Source organism: Struthio camelus, chromosome Z, assembly GCF_040807025.1.
Source record: "Struthio camelus isolate bStrCam1 chromosome Z, bStrCam1.hap1, whole genome shotgun sequence".
Classification (NCBI taxonomy): Eukaryota; Metazoa; Chordata; class Aves; order Struthioniformes; family Struthionidae; genus Struthio; species Struthio camelus.
The window spans coordinates 10388414-10408945 of record NC_090982.1 but is presented as its reverse complement, the minus strand read 5'-3'; the positions used below and the strand labels follow the sequence as shown (position 1 = coordinate 10408945).

At 45.3% G+C, this 20532-nt stretch overlaps 1 protein-coding gene across 2 annotated transcripts in view; it reads left to right on the top strand.

Moving 5' to 3' along the window:
* The window catches only part of ELP1 (elongator acetyltransferase complex subunit 1), a 33532-nt gene extending 14366 nt beyond the window's left edge, over nt 1-19166 (top strand). Inside the window, exons 16-36 of one of the 2 annotated variants that reach the window (XR_011138068.1) lie at nt 94-147; nt 243-348; nt 1030-1145; nt 2817-2890; nt 3558-3636; nt 3889-3968; nt 4887-5027; nt 6103-6188; nt 6808-6956; nt 7838-7961; nt 8395-8492; nt 9832-10033; nt 11345-11406; nt 12524-12586; nt 12711-12771; nt 13620-13698; nt 14472-14583; nt 15839-15966; nt 16375-16529; nt 17573-17651; nt 19026-19166. Coding sequence is in view for 1 of the 2 variants with exons in the window: in XM_068928831.1 (XP_068784932.1) it covers nt 94-147; nt 243-348; nt 1030-1145; nt 2817-2890; nt 3558-3636; nt 3889-3968; nt 4887-5027; nt 6103-6188; nt 6808-6956; nt 7838-7961; nt 8395-8492; nt 9832-10033; nt 11345-11406; nt 12524-12586; nt 12711-12771; nt 13585-13698; nt 14472-14583; nt 15839-15966; nt 16375-16529; nt 17573-17651; nt 19026-19093 (2151 nt within the window). In the remaining variant the exon portion in view is untranslated. Of the gene's footprint in view, nt 1-93; nt 148-242; nt 349-1029; nt 1146-2816; nt 2891-3557; nt 3637-3888; nt 3969-4886; nt 5028-6102; nt 6189-6807; nt 6957-7837; nt 7962-8394; nt 8493-9831; nt 10034-11344; nt 11407-12523; nt 12587-12710; nt 12772-13584; nt 13699-14471; nt 14584-15838; nt 15967-16374; nt 16530-17572; nt 17652-19025 lie in introns of both variants that reach the window. The other variant, XM_068928831.1, reaches the window with a different exon arrangement.
* Nucleotides 19167-20532: the final 1366 nt, after the last annotated feature.

Below are 20532 nucleotides of genomic sequence, written 5' to 3'. Positions count from 1 at the left end.
ATCATAAGGCACTTCAGTCTAATGGTAATCAGCTGGGGGACATTGGAGGCTGTAACACTGACAGCTTCTAATTGTTGTCCTTTTCCTTTACAGGAGGTGATCTTAGGCCTTACAGATCGATTCCGACTTTTTATTGACGACACGGAGGTACCAAAATGTGTGCCCCTTACTACGTCCCTTTTTCCTTTGCCAGTTTTTACTGTCCTGCTCTGCACAGTGATAACTTAATCATCTTTCTGCAGGTAGCTTCCAACATCACCTCATTTGCAACGTACAATGAGTTTTTGTTGGTGACAACCAACTCCCACACCTGTCAGTGCTTCTGCTTAAAGGAGATGTCAGTGAAAGGTAAATGCTAGCTCTGACTTCCTGCTGCTGGCAGCTTGAAGCCATTGTCTTGGAACTACAGCATGTCCCCCTTTTTTACTTCCAAACCTGCTGCACTGAGGTCACTTAGAGCAACTGCTTAAGAGAGAGAAGAGGGAGGCTGCCCTCGAAAGACTCGCAGAGAGCAAGGAGCACAGGAGACTGGCTTTGTATGCCATGTGCTCTTCCCAGGATTTGTCACCCAGTTGTTGTCCCTTTGTCTGTTTTCAACAGTATAGCTCTGCGTTCGCTCCCTTCCCTTCACATCCAAAACCAAGAAAAGGCTCTGTGCTCTTTGACGGTGAAGAGTAGAGAAGGGGTCCAAGTATGAGCAGTTTCTGGTGGTACCTGGCCCCAAGAGATATGGGGAACTTGGGAAAGGCAGGATAACACGTTACTGGTCCAGTACCCTTTTCAGTGCACCTGTCATCTGGTCTCGAACTTTAAGTTCGTGAGGCAGAGAGGACGTGTTTCTGCTTTGTGTCGAGCTGTGCTGAGGGGTCCTCATCTTATCTGGAACAGTTGAGTGTCATTGTTGTGTCATTCTTGAGTGAATTAGGGTATCAGAGCTGCTGTACATCCAGCAGGACCTTGCAGAGCCACTCAGTAAAGCCCGACTGCGCTGGAGCGTGTGCCCTGTGTGCTGATAACTGTTGTCTTCAGCCCTTCAGGCTGGCCTGAGCAACACTGCTGTGCCCAACAATGAGACCCTACGCAATGTGGAGCGAGGCTCCCGTATCATCACGGTTGTGCCTCGGGACACCAAGGTCATTCTGCAGGTCAGTGCTCTGCCCGTGTCTGGTGAGGTCTGCTCTCAGGGGTGCAGAGAAGTTGTCTCAGCAGGCAGCTGGACAAGCTGCAAACAATTTGTGCAGTGCTACGTAGCTGCTGTCCTGTCCTGCTGCAGAACGCCACAAATCTCCAGCTGTCTGGAATGATTTGAGTGCGTGTCAGGGAGTTAAGAGGTTCAGCACAGGCAGCTGGATGTGGACAGAACTGGGGAGGGATGTTCACATTCCTGTTAGCTGAGGTAACTTAGTGCTGTGTTGACACCACTCCCTTTGGATCTCTTGTGTGTGCTAACAGCCCTTCATTAGCCTTAGCACCAAGTTAGTCTAAAGTTTGGAGCGCTCTGCTCGCTGTTGAGAACCAGCAGAGGCTCTTAGAACAGAGGATTTCATTCGGAAGGCATCTCTGGATGCCTGTAGTCCAGCATCCTCCTCAAAGCAGGGCTAACCTGCAGGCTAGATCTGGTTGTTCTGAGCTCTGTCCAGTTGAATGTTTTCAAGGATGGAAATTTCCCGCCACTACCACCCTCATTCTTGTAGAAAGGAATTTTTTCTTTTGTCCAACCAGAATATCCCTTTTTGCAACTTGTAGTTGTGCCCCTTGTCCTTTCCCCATGCATTTCTGAGAAGTCTAGTTTTGTTGGCTCCAGCCCTTGCTTGGCAGTTCACCCTATTAAAGGACGCCTCCTCAGCGTTCTCCAAATTGAACAAGTCCAGTTTCCTTCTCATTTTGTGTGTCAGGTGCTCCAGCTCCCGGCCATCTTATCTTAATGGTCCTTTGCTGGATTTGCTCCAGTTCCCCCTTCAGTTTTTGTAGGGGTAATGCTGAATAAGCCACAGAAGGAACTGTCAGAACTCAAAGAGTTGTTAAAGTTGATCCCTGCCTCACTCAAAGACATTTCTTCTCTTCTCTTACTGAGAGAATTTAAAAAAAAAAAAAAAAAAAAAAGTGACCTTGTAGGGGAGAGAAATGTTCAAGTTGGTAATAAGCTGATGTAAAACTGCCAGCATGATTATCCAGGTAGCTTACCTCTTTCTGGAGTTTAGCTTTGCTAGAAAAACAGCATAGACTTTTTTTTTTTTTTTTTGGCCTGTTTTGGGCTTCTCTAAGCATTCCCAGCTCACCCATACCCTAGACTTCCTACCAGTATCCAGCTGCCCTTTCAGAAAGGCCAGAAACTATCCCAGTGAGCCAGTGAGTAACAGACTAGCAGGAGCAGAGTTAAGTTTTCAGATAGATGCCTCCCACCTGTTATAATTTGCCCGTGCAGTTTGGAATGTCCTGTAGTGTCTTGGGTCACAGGAAGCAAATTCTTCAGAGGCTGGATTTCTCCTCTTAGTATGAGGAGGTTTCATGCCTCCGGAATTCCTCTGCCTGAAGGAAGTCTCTGCTTTTAATTCTGTTTCCCTTTTAGTCTTCCTATCCCAACCCATGAGGCCTTTAGATTTCACAGCCTTCTGAGGAAGGAATGTTTCTGAGCTGAGAGAATATTCAAATATTGCTCCTAGAGTCATTGAAACTGCGTGCACTTTGAAGTGAACAGAGAGCCCCGTGCGCCCACCGGTAACAGACAAGTCTGGAAGAGTTGGCCTGTTCTCACTTTGCCTTAAACATAGATAAAGTAACTACTGTGAACTAGTTGCTTGAACCTTGTGTTGTAGATGCCAAGAGGGAATCTGGAGACTGTTCACCACCGAGCTCTGGTTCTTGCCCAAATTAGGAAGTGGCTGAACAGGTAAGCGGCACTGGGGTATTTTGGTCTTCCATTCCCCACTGTGAGCCATTTAGAGGCGGCTGACCTGGTTTTGTTGTGCTGAGGCCTTCCTTGAGAAGGCAGGGAGACCAGACCCAAAGCGACAGACGTTTCAGTGAGAATGAAAACTATTCCTGAGGCTACCAGCTGGAAGTACAGCTTTCCGCAGTCCTGACTGACTAACACTTTGCCCCTGAAGGGCTTACGTGTGGGCTAGGACTGGGTGGGCAGGAGAAATACCTTAGTGTGCTCCCTTCTCTGGACATCTAGGTCACTTCATGAGGTAGCTTGCTATTTTTCATGTTTTATTTATCATTTTTACATTGAAGTTTTCTGAAATGGAAGTTGGTCGATTAGACTCAAATGTAGTGAGGTTTTTTTTTTTAATTGTTTTGGTTTGCTTTTTTTGAGTGCAAGGCGCATCTCTCTATCTCAGATAATGCAGTCTGCTCGCCTGTCCCACCTCAGGGGCTGGGAACGGACAGGACTGACCCTGCACATCTTGTCTGGAAGGCAATTTACATGGCTTGTTGCCTAGCCAGTTATTCGCCTCCCACTGTGTCTGTGCTTTCCTCTAAAGAGTTGCCTTTATATATGGATATTGCACCTATGCAGTATATAAACTGTCCTGCTTAACTCATTCCCTCAGGCTTATGTTCAGGGAAGCGTTTCAGTGTATGAGGAAGCTGAGAATCAACCTCAATCTTCTGTATGATCACAATCCCAAGGCAAGTATGCCCAACTCTGATGCGCCCTTTTCTATATCCGTCTAGCCTGGAATCCATTGGCATTTAGCAGCGGGCTCAAAAGAGTAAGCAGTGCTGAGAGTTCTGCTTTCAGCAGGGATGACGGCTCTGCACTGCTGCACCTTCATGCAAGCAGACTGCATTTGGCATTTCTTTCATCTTGCTCGTCTTTAAACGTGCTATGCTTACTTTACTAGTTTAGAGTAACAGTAGTAATACTTTTGTTCATTTCAGGTATTTCTGGAAAATGTAGAAACCTTTATCAAACAAATAGATTCTGTGAATTACATCAACTTGTTTTTCACTGAACTGAAGTGAGTATAATTCCGCAAATGGGAATATGCGTATAACCAGTGGCCGTGGATTATTTTGCCCGCATATTACCAGCCCTCTGGTGTGGATGCAAGGACTCGGCCAGAAATCTGACATGATGGGTCATAAACACCCCAGTAAGCTCAGTAGTTTCAGGGACAGTCACTGTGTCTTGTTGGGGAATTCCAGCTTGCAGGCATTCAGTAGAATTTGCCAGCAAAGGATCAGCATCTGATTGCTGTGATTTTTTTTTTTTTTTCTTCAGGTTGCTGTACAAGGCTAAATGTGAATAGAGAAGGTTTTGCACCCTCATAAGGAAGAGCAGGAAGAGAGCATTGCCTCTCTGAAATCTGAAGCCTAGATAATTGCTTAAATTCCCAAATCAGGCACCCTGAACTGTTTTTTCTCAAAGGTTTAATGACCTTAATGACCTAATGAGGCTTTAAGCCATTGGTCACTTCAGGGTTTCTCAGGCTTGCTGAATTGAACGCTTGTTGGACAGCTGGGGCTGTCCCTCAGTTTCTCTTCTTTATTTTCAGTTTGGACCTTAAATTTTGGTATAGAAGTACAAGCCAATGGCTTAATTTTCAGAAGTGTTCTCTATGTGGCATATGAATTTATTGGAAGGCAGTTGAATCTTGAAAATCTTGCCTTCTGGTTTTTTTGTTCGCAGCTGTAATAGTGTTCTAACAATTTTTTTTCTTGTGCCTCTTTTGACTGAGAATCAGTTGGGAGGAATGAGAGACCAAGTTGGAGAGCCTCCTGGCTCTGTTAGGCAGCATGACAGGTTGCCTCTCTGCACTGAATGAGCATATGAGCTATTTTATTGTGTAGTTAATTTTTGTGTGTATGCGTCCTTTGCTTTGTGCTGGGTTATATGATGGACTATGCTTGTATTCATAGTATTTGTTTTTATTTAGAGAAGAAGATTTCACAAAGAGCATGTACCCATCTCTGAATGGTAGCAGTAATGCTCAGCTGCAGCAGCATCCTGATCAGAAAAAAGTGAACCTTGTATGTGATGTAATGAGAGCTGCCATGGAACGCATTGACCCTCAGAAGTGAGTATTTTCTTCCCATAGGTGAAGGAACAGTTGCAGGGACTTCTAGTAGGTCATTTATAGAAAAGCAAGACTGTCCTTAGTGTCGGCTATTTCACCTCAGATCCTCTGAGGTGAGCCTGCGCTCTGGTAAACTCATATAGCATATATTCTGTGTTCTGAGGATGCTTTCCTGAAAAGCACAACAATTAACGATTGCAGAGGCAGCAAAACTTTTCCCGTAAGAGTTGGAGAGGTGGGGCTGCTTACAAGGATTTAAGAAATACTGCACGCATTTTAAAATGGCAAGGTCAGTCTTTGTGGCACGGGGGAGAGAGAGGCATGAGCAAGATCATCGGGGGGAGATGCTGGCTTTTTAGAGGAGATAACCTCTCTGAAAAATTTCACATGCTTCATCTGAGATTGGATTACCTTTGTAAACCTGGTGTGAACATTCTTGCTACCTCTTTCTGAATAGCTACCTTCTTATTGCCATCTTCCTTGGATGAATCAAGGTTAGTCAAAGGCAGAGGGTGGGAAAATAGGGTAATAGCAGTGGTTAGTGAAATACAGTATTAAACTGTGTGCAACTTTACATCTGAAACGGTGGACAGAGAAGCAACCAAGAGTGGAGCGTGGCTGCTGAATCCTAATAACGTTAGACGCTTTCCACTGAACAATTACGAAAAATAAGGCATCCCCTTAGCTAGGACAATTATTTTAAAATAGGATGCATGAAACAGAACTTCTAGGAGTTTTTCTCTTTAGAAAGAAGACTATTTTCACGCAAAATTTGATCTGGAAAAAGGATTTTACCTAGCTAGCGGAGCTTTTAGAGGAGCTCTCTGCATCATGCTCGCTGGCATGGTAAAAAAAGCTCACTGTACTCAAAGCACACCTCCAATCTTGTGACATGTTTGAGGAAACATGCTGAGCAGAATTTTCTTTTTGGTGGTATTCTGTTCTCTTCTTCTCTACCCTGTTTTGTTGTTGGGGGGGGGGGAGGGGGAACTTGAGTACTTTTGCTGTGATAAAATAGGAATAAACAAAGTCTCTCTGCCATCTCACTTTCTTTTACGTCTTCCATTTTCTTCAGATACTGCCTATCAATACTGACAGCCCATGTAAAGAAAAGTCCTCCAGAACTGGAAATTGCTCTCCAGAAAGTTCATGATCTTCGAGGTGTGGTATCAGGAACCTAGAAGTGTTGAAAATGGATGATCCTCTGTGATAGAGTTTCTAGGAGCTTTCACTGTTAGCATGGTTTATTCTGAAAACTATTTTAAGGTGGTGGTTTGTGGAGCCAGTCAGAAAACAAAAAATATGCTTGAAACTAGCTGTATGATAATGGAACAGCAGCAGATCAGTTTATACGTAAGTTACCTGTTTGCCCTCAGCTCATCCTGTGCTCTAGATACATCAGCAAATAGCCCTGGATTTGAGCTGTTTTCTCCTTCAGGACTCAATTTCTCCCAGCCGGGTATAGGAGGTTCCTATTCTAGCTCCTGATATCTCCAGCTGGCAAGTTCCACTTTTATCCTGCCCTGATACTTCTGGCTTGTCACTGCTGCACACTTCACAAGTTGTTGTTCTTGGGGCAGTTCTTGAAGATGCTGGATGCCTGGAGAGTCTCGGCAAACAACCCAAGCAAAGTAACCCCTCCTGCTGAATGGAATGAGCTATTAAGTTTGGTCCTAATGCGGTGTTAAGAAGGTGTTTGACAGTGCAATCCCTCCCTCGGAGAGGCATTCCACTGCTGTTGTTGGTATAACTGATCTTCTGTTTCTCTCTTTCATTACAGAGAGCATTTCTCCAGATGCCACAGCTGTGAGTGCAGAGGAAGCACTGAAATACCTGCTTTTCCTTGTGGATGTCAATGAATTGTATGATTATTCCCTGGGGACATACGATTTTGATTTAGTCGTCATGGTGGCAGAAAAGTCGCAAAAGGTCTTGGCTAATAGTTACAACAAATACTTTTGCTGCTTGCCCAAAGGTTCTGTGTAGTCTGTGGATGAGTCCGCTTGTTTTATTAGGCACAGCTCCCTGCCCGGGCAGGGTTCACGATACCCAGAAAACCCATGTCTGCTTGGAATGATGTTGGGAAGCTGGCATGCCTCCGCATCCCTTAGCGCTTCCTGAGTGCAGCTTAGGGAACTCACTCATGCTCAGGGTGAAGTAGGGCTACTCTTGAGCAGCGCTGCAAACGGTCCTAGCAAAAGGACTAAAATGGACTGTGATCCAGAGCATTATAGCTGTGTGCCTTTGGGTCCTCTGTTCTGTGCTCTTTAGGGTTTTGCTTAGTTGGATGGTGGCCGTGATAGAATGTGTATTTTCCAGCAGGTTTGATTTGAAATTTCTCTATAGAAATGCCAAGTCAGCCTTAGGATCAAATTTATACAGGTCCTCATAGTTTCCTCATGTTGCATGAGAGCCTGCTGGCCATAAAATAAAATACCATATTTGTGTTAGCAGGAATATGTTTGTCGTGACTTTTCATGACCTGTCGTGACAAAATTGATTAGCTTTGCAGCTGCAGATATATAGGAAGTAGCAGCTAATAGAAAGCAGTATTTGATAAGTGAATAATGTTGATACTTGAATTTAAAATATCACCAGCCATTAGATACTGCTGAAGTCCACATGGAAGCTTGTTAATTAGTCATTCCTGGCAAAAGTACCTATGCAGAATTGATCCTTTAGAATGACTTATATTTTAACAAAAGTGTCTTTCTAGTGTATCATTGTATAATGATTGCAGATATGGGACTGTCAACAGAAAAAGGATGTTATCAGATGAGCTCAACTGCAGTTTTTATTATTCTTGACAGGATCCGAAAGAATACTTACCCTTCTTAAATACCCTCCGGAAAATGGAAACTAATTATCAGCGATACACAATAGACAGACACTTGAAAAGATATACAAAAGCTCTCGGGCACCTCAGCAAATGTGGTAAGTGTCCTGCAAGTGCAGCATCTCTAAGGAGAAATTCTGTAGTGGAGCGTTTCTGTGATGTAGAGTATTTTGGGGTAAAATAGCTGAAGAAGGAGCTCCTGTTAGCCTATGGTTAACTATATTCTGCTCCATGTTTTTTTTTTTAGTGTAGGTAGGAGCAAGGAGAGAGATGGGAGATCGTGAAGTACGAGTCTTGTTTTGTTCTGAGTGTGGATGCCTTGTCAGCAGTTTCTGTTGTTGGCAAAAGTGAAGCAAGCCTTGAGGAAGTGAATCCCTTGCTTTATTTAGAGATGTGGAGTAGGTGCTTTTGTGCTGTTGCACGCAAGTACCTCTAGTTGCTGCTTAATGTGATGAACTCAGGCTGGCTAGGAAGCCTGAGAACCATGTGTATTCTTATTTGTCACTACAGAAAAATAAATTCTTTCCACAGGTCCTGAACACTTCTCTGAATTTCTGAACTTGGTGAAGGATCAGAATCAGTACTATGAAGCCTTAAAGCTGTACCCACCTAGCAGCCAGGAGTACAGGGTGTGTGAGCCACGGGATCCTGCAGTGTGCTGAACAAGCTTTAAATTCTCTTATGCGTGCGTATGCATGCCCATCCGCAGCACCTTGAGTGAGGGCAGGAATGAGACAGCAGCTGCTTACATTCAAGCTCTGCAAGGCCTTGGTATTCCTCTGTGGCCTGAGACCTTTCTCCAGGATATTAGCTGGAATGACCTTCAGCGCTGAGCTTATGAGGCCTGGTCGTCCAACGAGCGGTTATTTTTGTTTTGATCCCATGACCAGGAGAGTACTTGGTAGTGTAGTTTGTGCTCCCTTATCTTGCGATGTGCTGGAGACATCCCAGTTATCACAGAAAGACTTCTCTTTCTCTCTTGACCTCTTGTGATACCAGCTTTCTGTCTGGCCCTTGCGGGTTGTATGGGGGCATCTGGTTACCTTAGACTGTAGAATCCCTTGTTAATTTCAGTATTGGTGAAACAATTTCTTTAGTTTACGCCAGGCTAAAGTAAAACGTAAATGAAAGCATTTAATTCTGATGTTGTAAATGTGTAATGCACAGGTCACTGTAAAAGAAGTAGATGAAGAAATAAGAGGGAAAATAAATTCAGTCTGTTTGGAATTAGGTGATACCAGAAAGGACTTTCTTCCTGAAGTAAAGCTATTCCTGTCTGGCTTATTGGGAGTCTGTCTTTATTCATTCTATATTTTTCTGGTCAAATCCATCAGCCCCTTCTTGATGGAGCCTGTGAGCTTTGAATAGCCCTGTAGCAGCTCAGTCTGTTGCTCCATGGCAGCCTGTGCCTATCTGATTGCAGGGCCTGCTTCCTTCCTTGTGCCAGTGTTTGACTCCTGGGATATGTTGGTTCAGGAAGACTTTCTAACAAAAATCCCTCATTTGCGTGGAGGGAACGGATTGGTTTCCTGCACTCAAATGGGTGCTGGGGAGGAGCAGACCTTCACAGCCAGAGGCTGGGGAGCACAGACTGCTACCTGCACTTAAGCCTGTTAGCATAGGCTGCTGTGGAACTGTAACAGGCGCGCTCTGCCTCTGCAGGAGATGAAAACATCACTTTGGTAAAAAGGTGTCAAGTACAGAAGATAGGACTTTGCCCAACCTTTGGCTCAGAGAGTTAGGTACTTCCTCCTGTCTCTTGCTTTAGCTCTGTGTAAAACGTTTCTGTGGTCGTTAACACTTGGTTTGGTATAGAGCTTGAAATGGGCTAGGGACATTCTGCACGGAGGTTCCTCTTGGGGGGAAAAGAAGACTTGGGCTGAGGGGCGCTTTTATTTTTCCTATGGACAAATGCTGCTAACTCCCCAGCTAATCTTTTCTTTCCTCTGTTTTGTCCCTGTTTTGCAGGATATCAGCGATGCCTATGGGGATTACTTGAATCAGAAGCAGCTATACGAACAGGCTGCATTGATATTTGCTCGTGCTGGCATCTTTGCAAAAGCACTTGACTCCTTCCTGAGCAGTGGCAGCTGGCAGCAAGCCCTGTGCATGGCCTCACGGCTTGGTTACACAGAAGACAAGCTGGCCAGTCTGGCACGGAGCATGGCAGGTACGCCTTGATAAGAGGAAAGTGTGCAAAAAGTCAGGAAAATCAGCAAAACTGGCTACTGTTATCTTTGGTTCAGTGTGATTTTTTTTTTTTTCCCTTCAGCTTCTATAAGAACCTCAATCTTTAGCAATGTTTTTCTTAGAGGGAGAAAAAAGGGCCCATGTTGCCCAAAGGGTTGTGTAATTGCTCATCACTTGCCTTAGGAGCTGAGCTGGTGGGTACCCATGACTTGCCAAGTTAGTTGTGGCCTTCGTTGCCCCATACTGCCTTGTTCTTGCCGTGTTCTTTGCAGCCAGTGTCTTCATGTTTTCTTCTTAAAGCTTGCTAGAAGCCAGAGCCAGCTGGTACCTGTAAGACTAAGTGCAGGATAAAAGGTATCCTACTACAGGATAAAAGATGGCTCATCTCAAAGAGCTTGCCCACTAGGACACAGTGGGCCACGTGCATGAGATGCTTGTCGTGGACCTGGCTCATATTTCTACAAAGGAAATGGAGCGTCTTCCTGGTTTTAGCCTTACTCAGAGGCAGATTTTTACAAAGCCCACTTTAAGCCAGGTGAATATGGCTCCTGGAAATGTTGTCTTCCAGATTTGGGTATTCCAGTATCTTGTTTTGCTGTTACTTAATGCACTGTGGATCCTTCATATCTAACGGAAGGCATATAGTTCACTTTTTATGTTAACGCTCTTGCCTTTAACACCTTTCCTATGGCCCATCTTAAATAATAACTGTAACTTAGCAAGATGAACAGATACAGACCCTCTTGGATAGCAGTGCTTTGCTCTGGCAGTTTTGTATTTGTTTTTCTCGCCCTATGTATTGTTATTTCTCTTATACGGCATCCTAACAGACAAGCCAGTGCCAAAGGTTGTCCAGGCTTTCAGGGAGACTACAAGGCTTGAAGCCCTCAGGCTTAATGTTTACTGTCCGTACCACAGAGAGCAGGGAACAAACTGCTCCCAGCAGACAGCAAGACTGTGATACACTGAAGCTTCCAGGAGAAATTTGCTTTCTACTTCCTGCCCGCCTCCACTTAAGAGATTCCCTCTTCACTGTTTCTGTCTCAGAGTGTGAGGGGGAGGTTCTTCAGCTGGCCTTGAGGGAGGTGCATCAGCAATTTCACAGGCAACTGGCTGATAATGTTAGAGGTTAATGGAATTCTTGGCTTTGGGCAGCCCTCCTCTTTAGTAGGAAGACGGAGTAAGTGTGTGAGCAGGTAGAAAGTGCCTCAGTGAGTGGGACTTAGCAGTACTTTTTTTTTTGGCATAAAAGCCAAGTATTCCTGAAAAGCTGGTCTGCCTTTCCTTGTAGGAAAACTAGTTGAACAGAGGAAGCACGCAGAGGCAGCCCTACTCCTGGAGCAGTACACTCAGGTAATGTAATCACCCTCCTGTCTGTGTTACTGTCCCAGCAATATCCACTGTCCAAGCCAAGCCATCCATGTTCTCTGTTCTCCTGAGCCGCGTGTGACTGAGTAGGGACTTGCCCTCCATGAGTGCTGATCACAGAACAGTCTGTGCAGTCAGCCCCCCTGGGGAGGGCAGAGCCAACCCAGGCAACGCAGTGAGCAGGGAGTTGCTGAATGCTGTGTCCTTGAGTTGCCAAACCCACGTGGCTGCCTCCGCTTTGGTCTGAAAAGCTTTTGTACCAGAGAGATGAAGCATGAGTTCTGGAACAAGGAAGATGTAGGTCCGTGGCCCCTTAGCCACACAGTAGACAGGTGACTTTGCTATGTTTTTTTAGGGGCTGATGTGTGTTGCATGAGCAGATATTGAAAAATGGGCCGCTGACACTGTATCCTTGGATGAAGGGAGCCAGAGGAAGGCTAATTCAAAGCCACTTTGGAGAACAGTGCTGTGAATTGCTATAGCCATGCTTTGCACCGGAGATAGTTTTACTCGGGGATTTTGTAATGCCTTGCCTTATATTTGCATGTGCTTGCCTTTGGGCTTGTGATATGTGCCAGGCAAGTGGTCTCTGCTCAAAGGACAGATGCTAACCCTTGGAAGCTATGCAGAAGTAGGACAAGAGGACAGGCAGACCTGTTTGGCTCCTGATGGTCTTTGAAGAGACCTTGTAACTGGCCACTTAGAAGTTGAAGACGAGAGTACTTCCCAGAAAGACACACTTGCTGTGATTTTTGTTGTGGATTAGACCCAAACTGCAAACTCAGAGTAGCTAGTTTCATGTTTCTTGGTTCTGGGCCACACAATGAGCTTATCTTCTTGCCGTCCCTGTGAAGATCCTGTGCGTGGCCAGGGCTATGTTTTTGTACAGAAGTTTTGAGCACCAGGGGAGAGGGAAGGGGAGAAGTAGTAATTTCTTGTTTTTAATGTCAGCGCTTAAAAAGTGCCTGGCACAGTAGGGTTTTTCTGTGCTGACTGGGATACTGCTGTGTAGGAGTGTTCACGTGGATAGATGCTGCTTGAATGTCTATTGTCAGCATCAGTAGAAGGTAATAAACAGCGCATGGTTGCCGTTTCCTTCCAGGACTATGAAGAGGCTGTTCTCCTGCTCTTAGAAGGGGCTCTCTGGGAAGAGGCTTTGAGGCTGGTAAGACATTTCAGAGTAAGAAAACCAGAGTGAAAAGATTTTTTGGAGTGCAGGAGTAGGGGGATAGGTTCTGAGTTACGTCCTTAAATAACTCTGTTTCCCTTTTCTGCTCTTTGTTATCCAGATTCACAAGTATGGCAGATTGGATATCTTGGAAACCAACTTCAAACCTGCTCTCCGGGAAGGTGAGACTGCACAAGAATCTGATATTTCTTTGTGCTGTAGAGTAGGAAGGAGATCGTTACTGGGGCTATAGGAACCTGCAGCACTCCACTACTGGAAGCTGTGTGGAAGGCTCCTTTCATTCTGCCTAACTGATGCTGAGTGGTTAGCCGCATTTGGCTCTACTCAGTCCAGCCTGAAACGCTGCAGTGTTACGGGCGCTTTTTAGTTTTTTTTGAGCTCCTTTTGAGTTTTTCCAGGACTCTCAATCACAGTCTGCAATGAGATTTATGTTTACAAGTCTGTGAACAAGCAGGACCGTCCTTATTCCAGAGCAAATGTGTGGCTGCAGAGCTGTGTGCTGTCCTAGAAGCTTTTATGAGAATTTGTTTTTAAGGATGATTTGATACCTATATTCCCTCCTCACTCCAGAAAGGCTGGTTGGGTGCTATCGGAGATTTTCGTCTCTGTGAGCGCCTTGCACTGCGGCTAGAAGGCTCTATGAATTGAAGGAGGGGGTTCTTTCGCCTGAGCCTACTAAAATGTAAAGAGACTGGCCACAGAGCTTTCTGTTCTTCCTGGGTCACGAATAACCTGTTGTTCTGTAGGTGCTTCTTTGGTACATTAGTTCAGTCTGCATCTGGGTGCGTCTTGTTTGATGGCTCCTGTATTACAAGCTTTGAATTTCCTTATACTCAAGAGTTCTTTCATGTTCTTTGCACCTGAAATTCTTGAAGGACTGCGCAGAACACTTAAACTTGTGTAGAAATGTTCTTCTAGTTCTCTTGTAAAGATGTTCGTGTTCTTCTCTTGGACGTGATTCTCTCCTTGAGCAGCTCAGAAAAGTCAGCTGATGTTCCTAAATTCTCAGAAAGCAGCATTCATTCGCCATAAGAGTCGACTGCAAGTTGTGCGAGAGCTGAAGGAGAGGGCTTATGAGAACCTGCAAGGTTGGTATAGAAGTGCATATGATTTTCTCCAGCATAAGTAGCTGTGATCATCTTTTTCTTTGTGATTTCCGTTTGTGCTATGGATCTGTGCTCTCTTCTAGCTCCAGTGGTATCCTTGGAACCTGCTGTAGGTTTTTAGAATGGGTATTTTTCCTATTTAGCTTGGGGGGTAGGATGCAGGAAACAACAGGAGACAGCATTCTTCTCTCCCTCCATCCCTACCTTGTACTTGGAGTGTGACTATTCGACTTGGGTCGTTCTGTGAAGACAGCTGTATTTTCAGGGCTGTCTCCTGTCACAGTTTTCACAGGATCAGAGCGTTAAATGCACCCGAAAGCTCTTCAGAACGAGATAACGTTGTTTCTGCAGTGCCAGCTTGGTCACGTCAGGTAGTGCTAAGCACATCCTATGTGCCGTGTACCCACTAGGCATGTTCACCTGCCAGCTTACACAGCCTTGGGGAAGTTTTCTGAAAGCAGAACGCTCTCATGGTGCAGATCTGCTGCACTGCGATTCTGTCTTCCCTCTTAATTTTGCTGGTTAATAATCACAATACCCAGCAGGGCAAAGGAGCTGCATCCTTCTCACAGTTGTTGTTTCTTCTCCTGTGTGCTGGCTGAGCTTGACTGAGAGCCATGAGGCTCACGAGTGCCGTCAGGTAAAAAGACTCTATCCAAGCTTCTGCTCTAACAAGCTACATAGATTACCCATACAGAAAACTGAATAACTGTGGTCTCTTTCCGTACTATGACACTCGTTAATGTGTTTTGCAGATTATGAAACGCCAAATTGCCCAGAATTGGATCTGATCTCTGAAACCAGCAGTGTTGTGACAGCCAGTGACATGAACAGCAAATATTCGCATAGCAATTCAAGAATATCAGCGTAGGTATCTGCCTGCAAATTAGGTGTTGGCTGCCCTGACCTCAGCCCTTGTTTTGGAGGGCAGCTTGCTCGTGCTTGGCATGGTCCTCTTAGCAGCTGTGCATGCTTTGACGCTAGCTTTAATTACAGTCATTTTGTGGTTAATTTGGCTGTTATTGGGAGGGAGAGAGCAAAAAATGCCAGAATCTAGTAGTGCAGCAGGAACTGAGAGCCCACTTGAGGACTGTGGGCACAGATTCTGGGCAGGAGCTGGCTTTGTAGGTGTCAGGCACGTTGTCAGAGCAGCTCACCGTAGGAGGCTTGACACCGAATGTGGGCATAGTTCCTCAAACGTTAACTGTTTGTGCGCAAGGCTTGTGCTCTTCGTCCTACGTTTTCCATTTGATAGGTGGGTGTTGTTACTAAGCCTCATACTGTTGTTTTCCCACCCCCAGTCGTCTGTGTTGCTTCTGAGCGCTCTTTGGAATGCGAGCTGCAGTGTGATGTGGGGTGTGTGGTTGTGTTACAGGCTGGGATGGTTTGCAGGAGTGCTTCTGAACTCCTTATCTGAAGCATCTAGCCAAGATACAGCTGTGGAAAAAGTATGGGCTTTTTAGGGCACTTTCTGTAGTCCAGATGAAAGAGGAAGAGAATGTAACCTTTGTATTCAGCATGCCTGGGTCAGAGGTGCACAGAATCACCTCAGGACTAGGCAGGTAATACTCGCCTCTGCATTGAAGTTGCTTTGCAACAACTGGCAGGAGCTGAGCCGCATTAGTGCGCAGCTTGTAGAGACAGCAGAAATGAAAACATGCACAGCTGAGCACACACCCTGGCACCCAACTGTTTTAGGTGGAGGTCTGCTTTGCCTGCTAGTGACCATTGTCAAACAATTTACCTTATTTTGTGCTTTAGACAATGTTTAGCCCTTACTGGAACACAGAGCAGTCCTGTTTGTAGCAGATGGATTGTAGGACAACTTCCCAGCCCAGCTACTGACTTTGTGTCCCACAAAGTTTATTGGTTGAGCACCGTTGAAAACATTCACATAGGATATATCAGTTTACGTGCTGCCCCCTCTTACCGGGGATGGTAAGGACTTGAGAAACAGTGTTAGAGTGAAAGCTGAGATATACACTGCCAGACCAGGAGAGCTAGCTCCACAGATGAGGTGGCTTCCTGCACAAGCTTCTTGCACCCTGTTGACTTTCCTTTAAATCTGCCATGTTACAGTTAGATCTGGTGTGTGCAGTAAAATAAGCATCCTTTTTTCCAGGCGATCCTCAAAAAACCGGCGCAAGGCTGAGCGCAAGAGGTACAGCCTGAAGGAGGGAAGCCCCTATGAAGATGTGGCCCTTCTGGAAGCCCTGGGAGAAAATGTCCGTGCTGTTGACACTCTAAAGGGTAAGACACTTGATCATCTTAATCCAGTTTCTAGCTTATAAGCAAGTGGAAGCAGTGTGCTCCCATCAAGAGATGGGTAGGCTGGGAAGATAAACTGCCTGGCCCATCTGTCGTTCCGTCTGTGATGGACTTTGATTTAGTTCATCTGTGCTTGTACTGCAAGAAGCACCTAGCAGTGTGAACTCTCAAAGTTTTTGGTCTTGGGAACAGACGAGTGAGGCATTGTCAATGCACTGACTGAAGTTTGCCTCACGTTTGTACTCGAGTATTGTAGGTGCTGGGTGGGAACAGAGGACTGCAGTTCTAATTCTGTGCTCCCCTTCTTCTGCCTTGACACCAGAATGCAGCTATTTATTTAGTACACTCATCTTAATTCCCACTGCCTGGGCTTTGTGTTCCCTCTTGCAGGAGACATACATGTCCTTCTGAAGCAGCTTGTGCTGTTTGGTTATGATGAGCAGGCTGGGGAACTGCAGCGAGTCCTGGAAGAGGTTTTGCACCTGATGGAGACCTCAATCCCAGAAATCTGGAGTCCAGAGCTGCAGCAGAGCTCTCTCAACCCGGTCCGTGCTTGTCCACAATACCCTTGGTGCCTGCCATACAATCCCAAATGTTAGCCACATTTGGCATTCTTCAGGAGATAATCCCAAATCTTTCCCTGGCTTTCCAGATATGACCTGTTCTGCAGAGGTCAAATAGATGTTCTGCAATGCATTATAAGAGCAGTGCACTTCTGAATTGATGTGCACTAGTTATGTATAAAGAGGCATAGCCTGTTATGTCTGTTGGGCTGAATTGCTACATTGGACATGATCAGTTTTCATAAAGCTTGTGTCATGTTCTAGTGGCAATTTCTTCTTGTAAGCCCTGTCTTAAGCAATTTGTAAAACACGGGAATATTGTTTTCTTTCTTAGGACTAATGGCTGAAGTGTTAGTGTCTACTGAAATAATGGTTATCCGTCCTGATGCCATGAGCTGAAAAGCTAACAGGCTCATTTACGACTACCAGGACCACATCAAATTTAGTCTGAACCACTGTAATTTACAGTGTATCTTGCAAAAAGGAGATGGGTTGTGAAGCTCCTAGGCTTCAGTTTGACATGGAACTAGGAAATCATAAGCGTTGCACTAGTTCCCTGAGTAATTTTTTTTTTTCTGATCAGTAGTTTCTGAGCTTTCAAGGTGAGCACAAGATATTCCCCAGTATGTTGTCCATAACTCCTGATCAGCAGGCATTTAAGGGCAGATTCAAACCTTTGCATGTGATAGGGAGCTGAAGCTCTTCAATGAACTTAAAATATCACTGACCTTGTAATAGAAGTATTCTTGCCGATTTATGCCACTTAATGTGCTGTGAAGGAGCTTATGTTGGGATGAGGGTCTAGCTTCTGAGCTGAGCAGCTGTCCCAACGCAGCTCTCTCTTTCTGCCTGTTTAGCTTTTCTGAGAGTTGACTAGGCTGTGATCCCACATTCCTGGCCGTTCGAACTGTGAGCTCTCCTGCAGCCAGCTGCAGGAGACTGGTACCAGAAATTTTATTTGTAGGCATCCCTGCTCTCACCTTGTTTTGTGCGGGTTGGAACATGTATGCTGCTTCCTCTTACAGGTCATGGGACCGAATTCAACTGCAAACAGCATTATGGCTGCCTATCAGCAGAAGAAGATGGTGGCTCCTGTTGTACAAGGTTAGTTTAGGCTCTCAGTTGGATGTGGGTGTTAGAAATGTAAATGTGGCCAGTGCAATCAGGCTTGAGGTTCACCAAGCGTTGCTAGTTGCCAAAAGTTGTAGAATATCTTCGGTTGTAGGAGTTTCTCGCTTTTCATTATGGTGTCCCCTCCTTCCTCCGGCAAGCAAGTTGCCTTCTGAAGAAACTTTCATTTTATTTGTCCTGAATTCTTGTGCTAAAACTGTTGTCTGAAATGTGTTCCCGGCTTCCTATGTCTGTAGGCTGCCTTTTGTAAGAGATTTGGAAGCTCTGTGGATAGAACTGGTGTTTTCTTAGGAATGTGTTAGGGAATTCCTCTTGTAACTTACTACTTTGGTAGCCAGGCCAGGCTTTTGACCCAGTCAGGCTATGGTGCTTTGCTGTCCTGGAGCCTTTGCAGCTCATGCAAATACGGGGCAGCTGGGACTGCTCCCATTGCTCTTCCATCTTCCCCCCTCCCTCTGGCCCTATAGAACTGCATTGAAAAGAAATCCTCTAACAAGCCACTAGATGCGGCCCCTCCATTGCTGTTTGTCTAGGCTAGCTTCAAAGAAGGAAAACCCCGTGCCTCTTATTCACGCTTCACAGAGCCAAGTGGCTGTTGTACGTGTTAGCACAACAGACATGTCCTAGCAACTGGCGAGTGAACTGGGTTCTGCTGTCTGCCATTGGTTGTTGCCTTTCTGTTCTGAATGATATCACTTTATGGAAGGGGGATTGTTTTGGGGTCTGGTTTGCTTTGGCCTAGAGAACATCTGACTGACAAATCTGTAAGACCCAGTTTGACCTTCTAGGCTGACTTTACTGAGCTGGTGGTCTAATAAAACGCTTCCCCTGTGTAAGGAAAGGTGAGATGGAAGGGTTGAGAAGATGAATGAGAAACCTTGCAGGTATCACTCACGTAAGGAGGGAGGGAGGGAAGGTGCAGGCAAGTCAGGTAGAAGGAAACTCATGGGTTTTTTTGTTTTGGAGGGTTTGTTTGGCTTCAATGGCTTGTCTAGTAGAGATGTTTCCTTTGCCTCATTACAGAATTAGAAGTAACGCTAAATGGTAGAACTTAACTTCTTTTGATCTGGGTGGTTTCCAGCAAATTTTCTTAGGTTCAGAAGACAAGAAAGTCATGAGTTTAACATGATTGAAGGCCCCAGAGACTGACTGCTGTAAGCAGTCCTGCTGGGCATTCTTCAATGCAGGCAGGTGATCAGTGGCTAGAGAGAAATGCTTTGTGTCTGAGACTTCTCAGCCTCCTTGGATGTAAAGGAGAGTACAGGGCAAACTTGCTAGCGGGTAACACCTGAAGAAGCCATATCACCATTATCGTCTGTGCTCACTCTTGTCCTATTTGCCTTTCAGATCCAGAATTACTCATTCCACCAAAACTCAGTAAAAATCTCCAGTGGAAACTCCATCTTCTCCAGTAATTAAAAGCCAAGGATTCCCAGTGGACTCTGAAATGTAGCTTTTAATTTAATTTCATTACATCTTTACAGAAACCATTGTTGTCCCGGCCTTAGTGATACATTCTTCTTAGGGTTGTGCAAGTGTATAGTCCCTTCATCTTGCTAACAGGGGCAGCCACTCATATGCCACTGCACAGATGATTGTGAGGTTGGTAAATAACAGGATGTGCAGCTCTGAACACTGCTGCCTGAATCCACCCTCTACCACCGCTGTTTCCTCCTTTGTGGATGAAGCGGCTCCGCCACTGCCATATGGGCAATACTTTCTCTGTCATCACTCCCTCCTGCAGGTAGTACTTGGCCTGAGTACAGGTCCTCATTAGCATGAGGACAAATCCCATTTTAAGCTGTTCAGCCAGGCTTAAGGAACTCAGCAGTAAATCTGTACTAATTCAAATTGCTGTAGTGGCTATACAAATGAACACTGGGTCTGCTGTCCTGAGTTATGTTATCTCTTCAAGTTGGCTGTTTGCAATAGCAGATTTTCACCAAAATCTTTTTGTTACATTGGAGTAAATTTTGCTGCACTGACTGCAGCTACTCTCCTGGAAATGGTGTCCATTTGCACTAGGAAGATCTTGGGTACATAAGAACATGAGCAAAGGTGGGGGTGGGGGGGGGAGAATAGGTGTGCGTGTCACACACTGCTGGATAACACTACCCAAATAAATTTGATCTTAAAGCAAAAATACAGCTAATGTTGCTGCATGGCACTGGCAGCTCAGCTGTTTGTACTCTGTGCTATTAGGAAATTGTTTCACCTGGAAAGTGATCTGACCTCACACCTGAGAATTAGTTTTTTTACCCCAGAATACTTCTATGACCTGACTTGGTAAGTAACAGCAGCAGTCCTGGGAGCCGAGGAAGGGGACGAGTTCTGGAGGTGAGGCTGGAACACTTTCAGTGGCCTCAGCCTTCATTCATGCCAGATAATTTTGACCTGACAGCTGTTGTGTTCAATGCAAACCTCTTCAGTTACATACCATGGAAAAATGCCAGCACAAATGAACTATTTCCTGTCTCTTTCAGGTAACTGTAATGTGCACAGCCATGACCTGTGTCGCTATTACATGGCATTATGCATGTATACAGCCCTGCTAAAGCATTGTTTTCTTGGTGACATGCATGGTGACTGTGTTGCCCATCAGTAGCACTGGGATGGCCACATGTGCCTGCACTGTATCTGCTGTGCTGCCTTGGGGTTGTTGAAGTGGTAAAACTATCCAATATCAGTGCCACATGAAGCACAGAATCTTATTTCCCAGTCTGACTTAGATGGCCTATTTTGCAGTGCTGCAGGACATGGCTTAAGCCTGTTGTCAAGTACTGTGGTTAAAACGGAGAGAGGTTCTCCAAGAATACAGCCTTGAGAAAGCAAAACACATGAAGTGCTGCCCAGG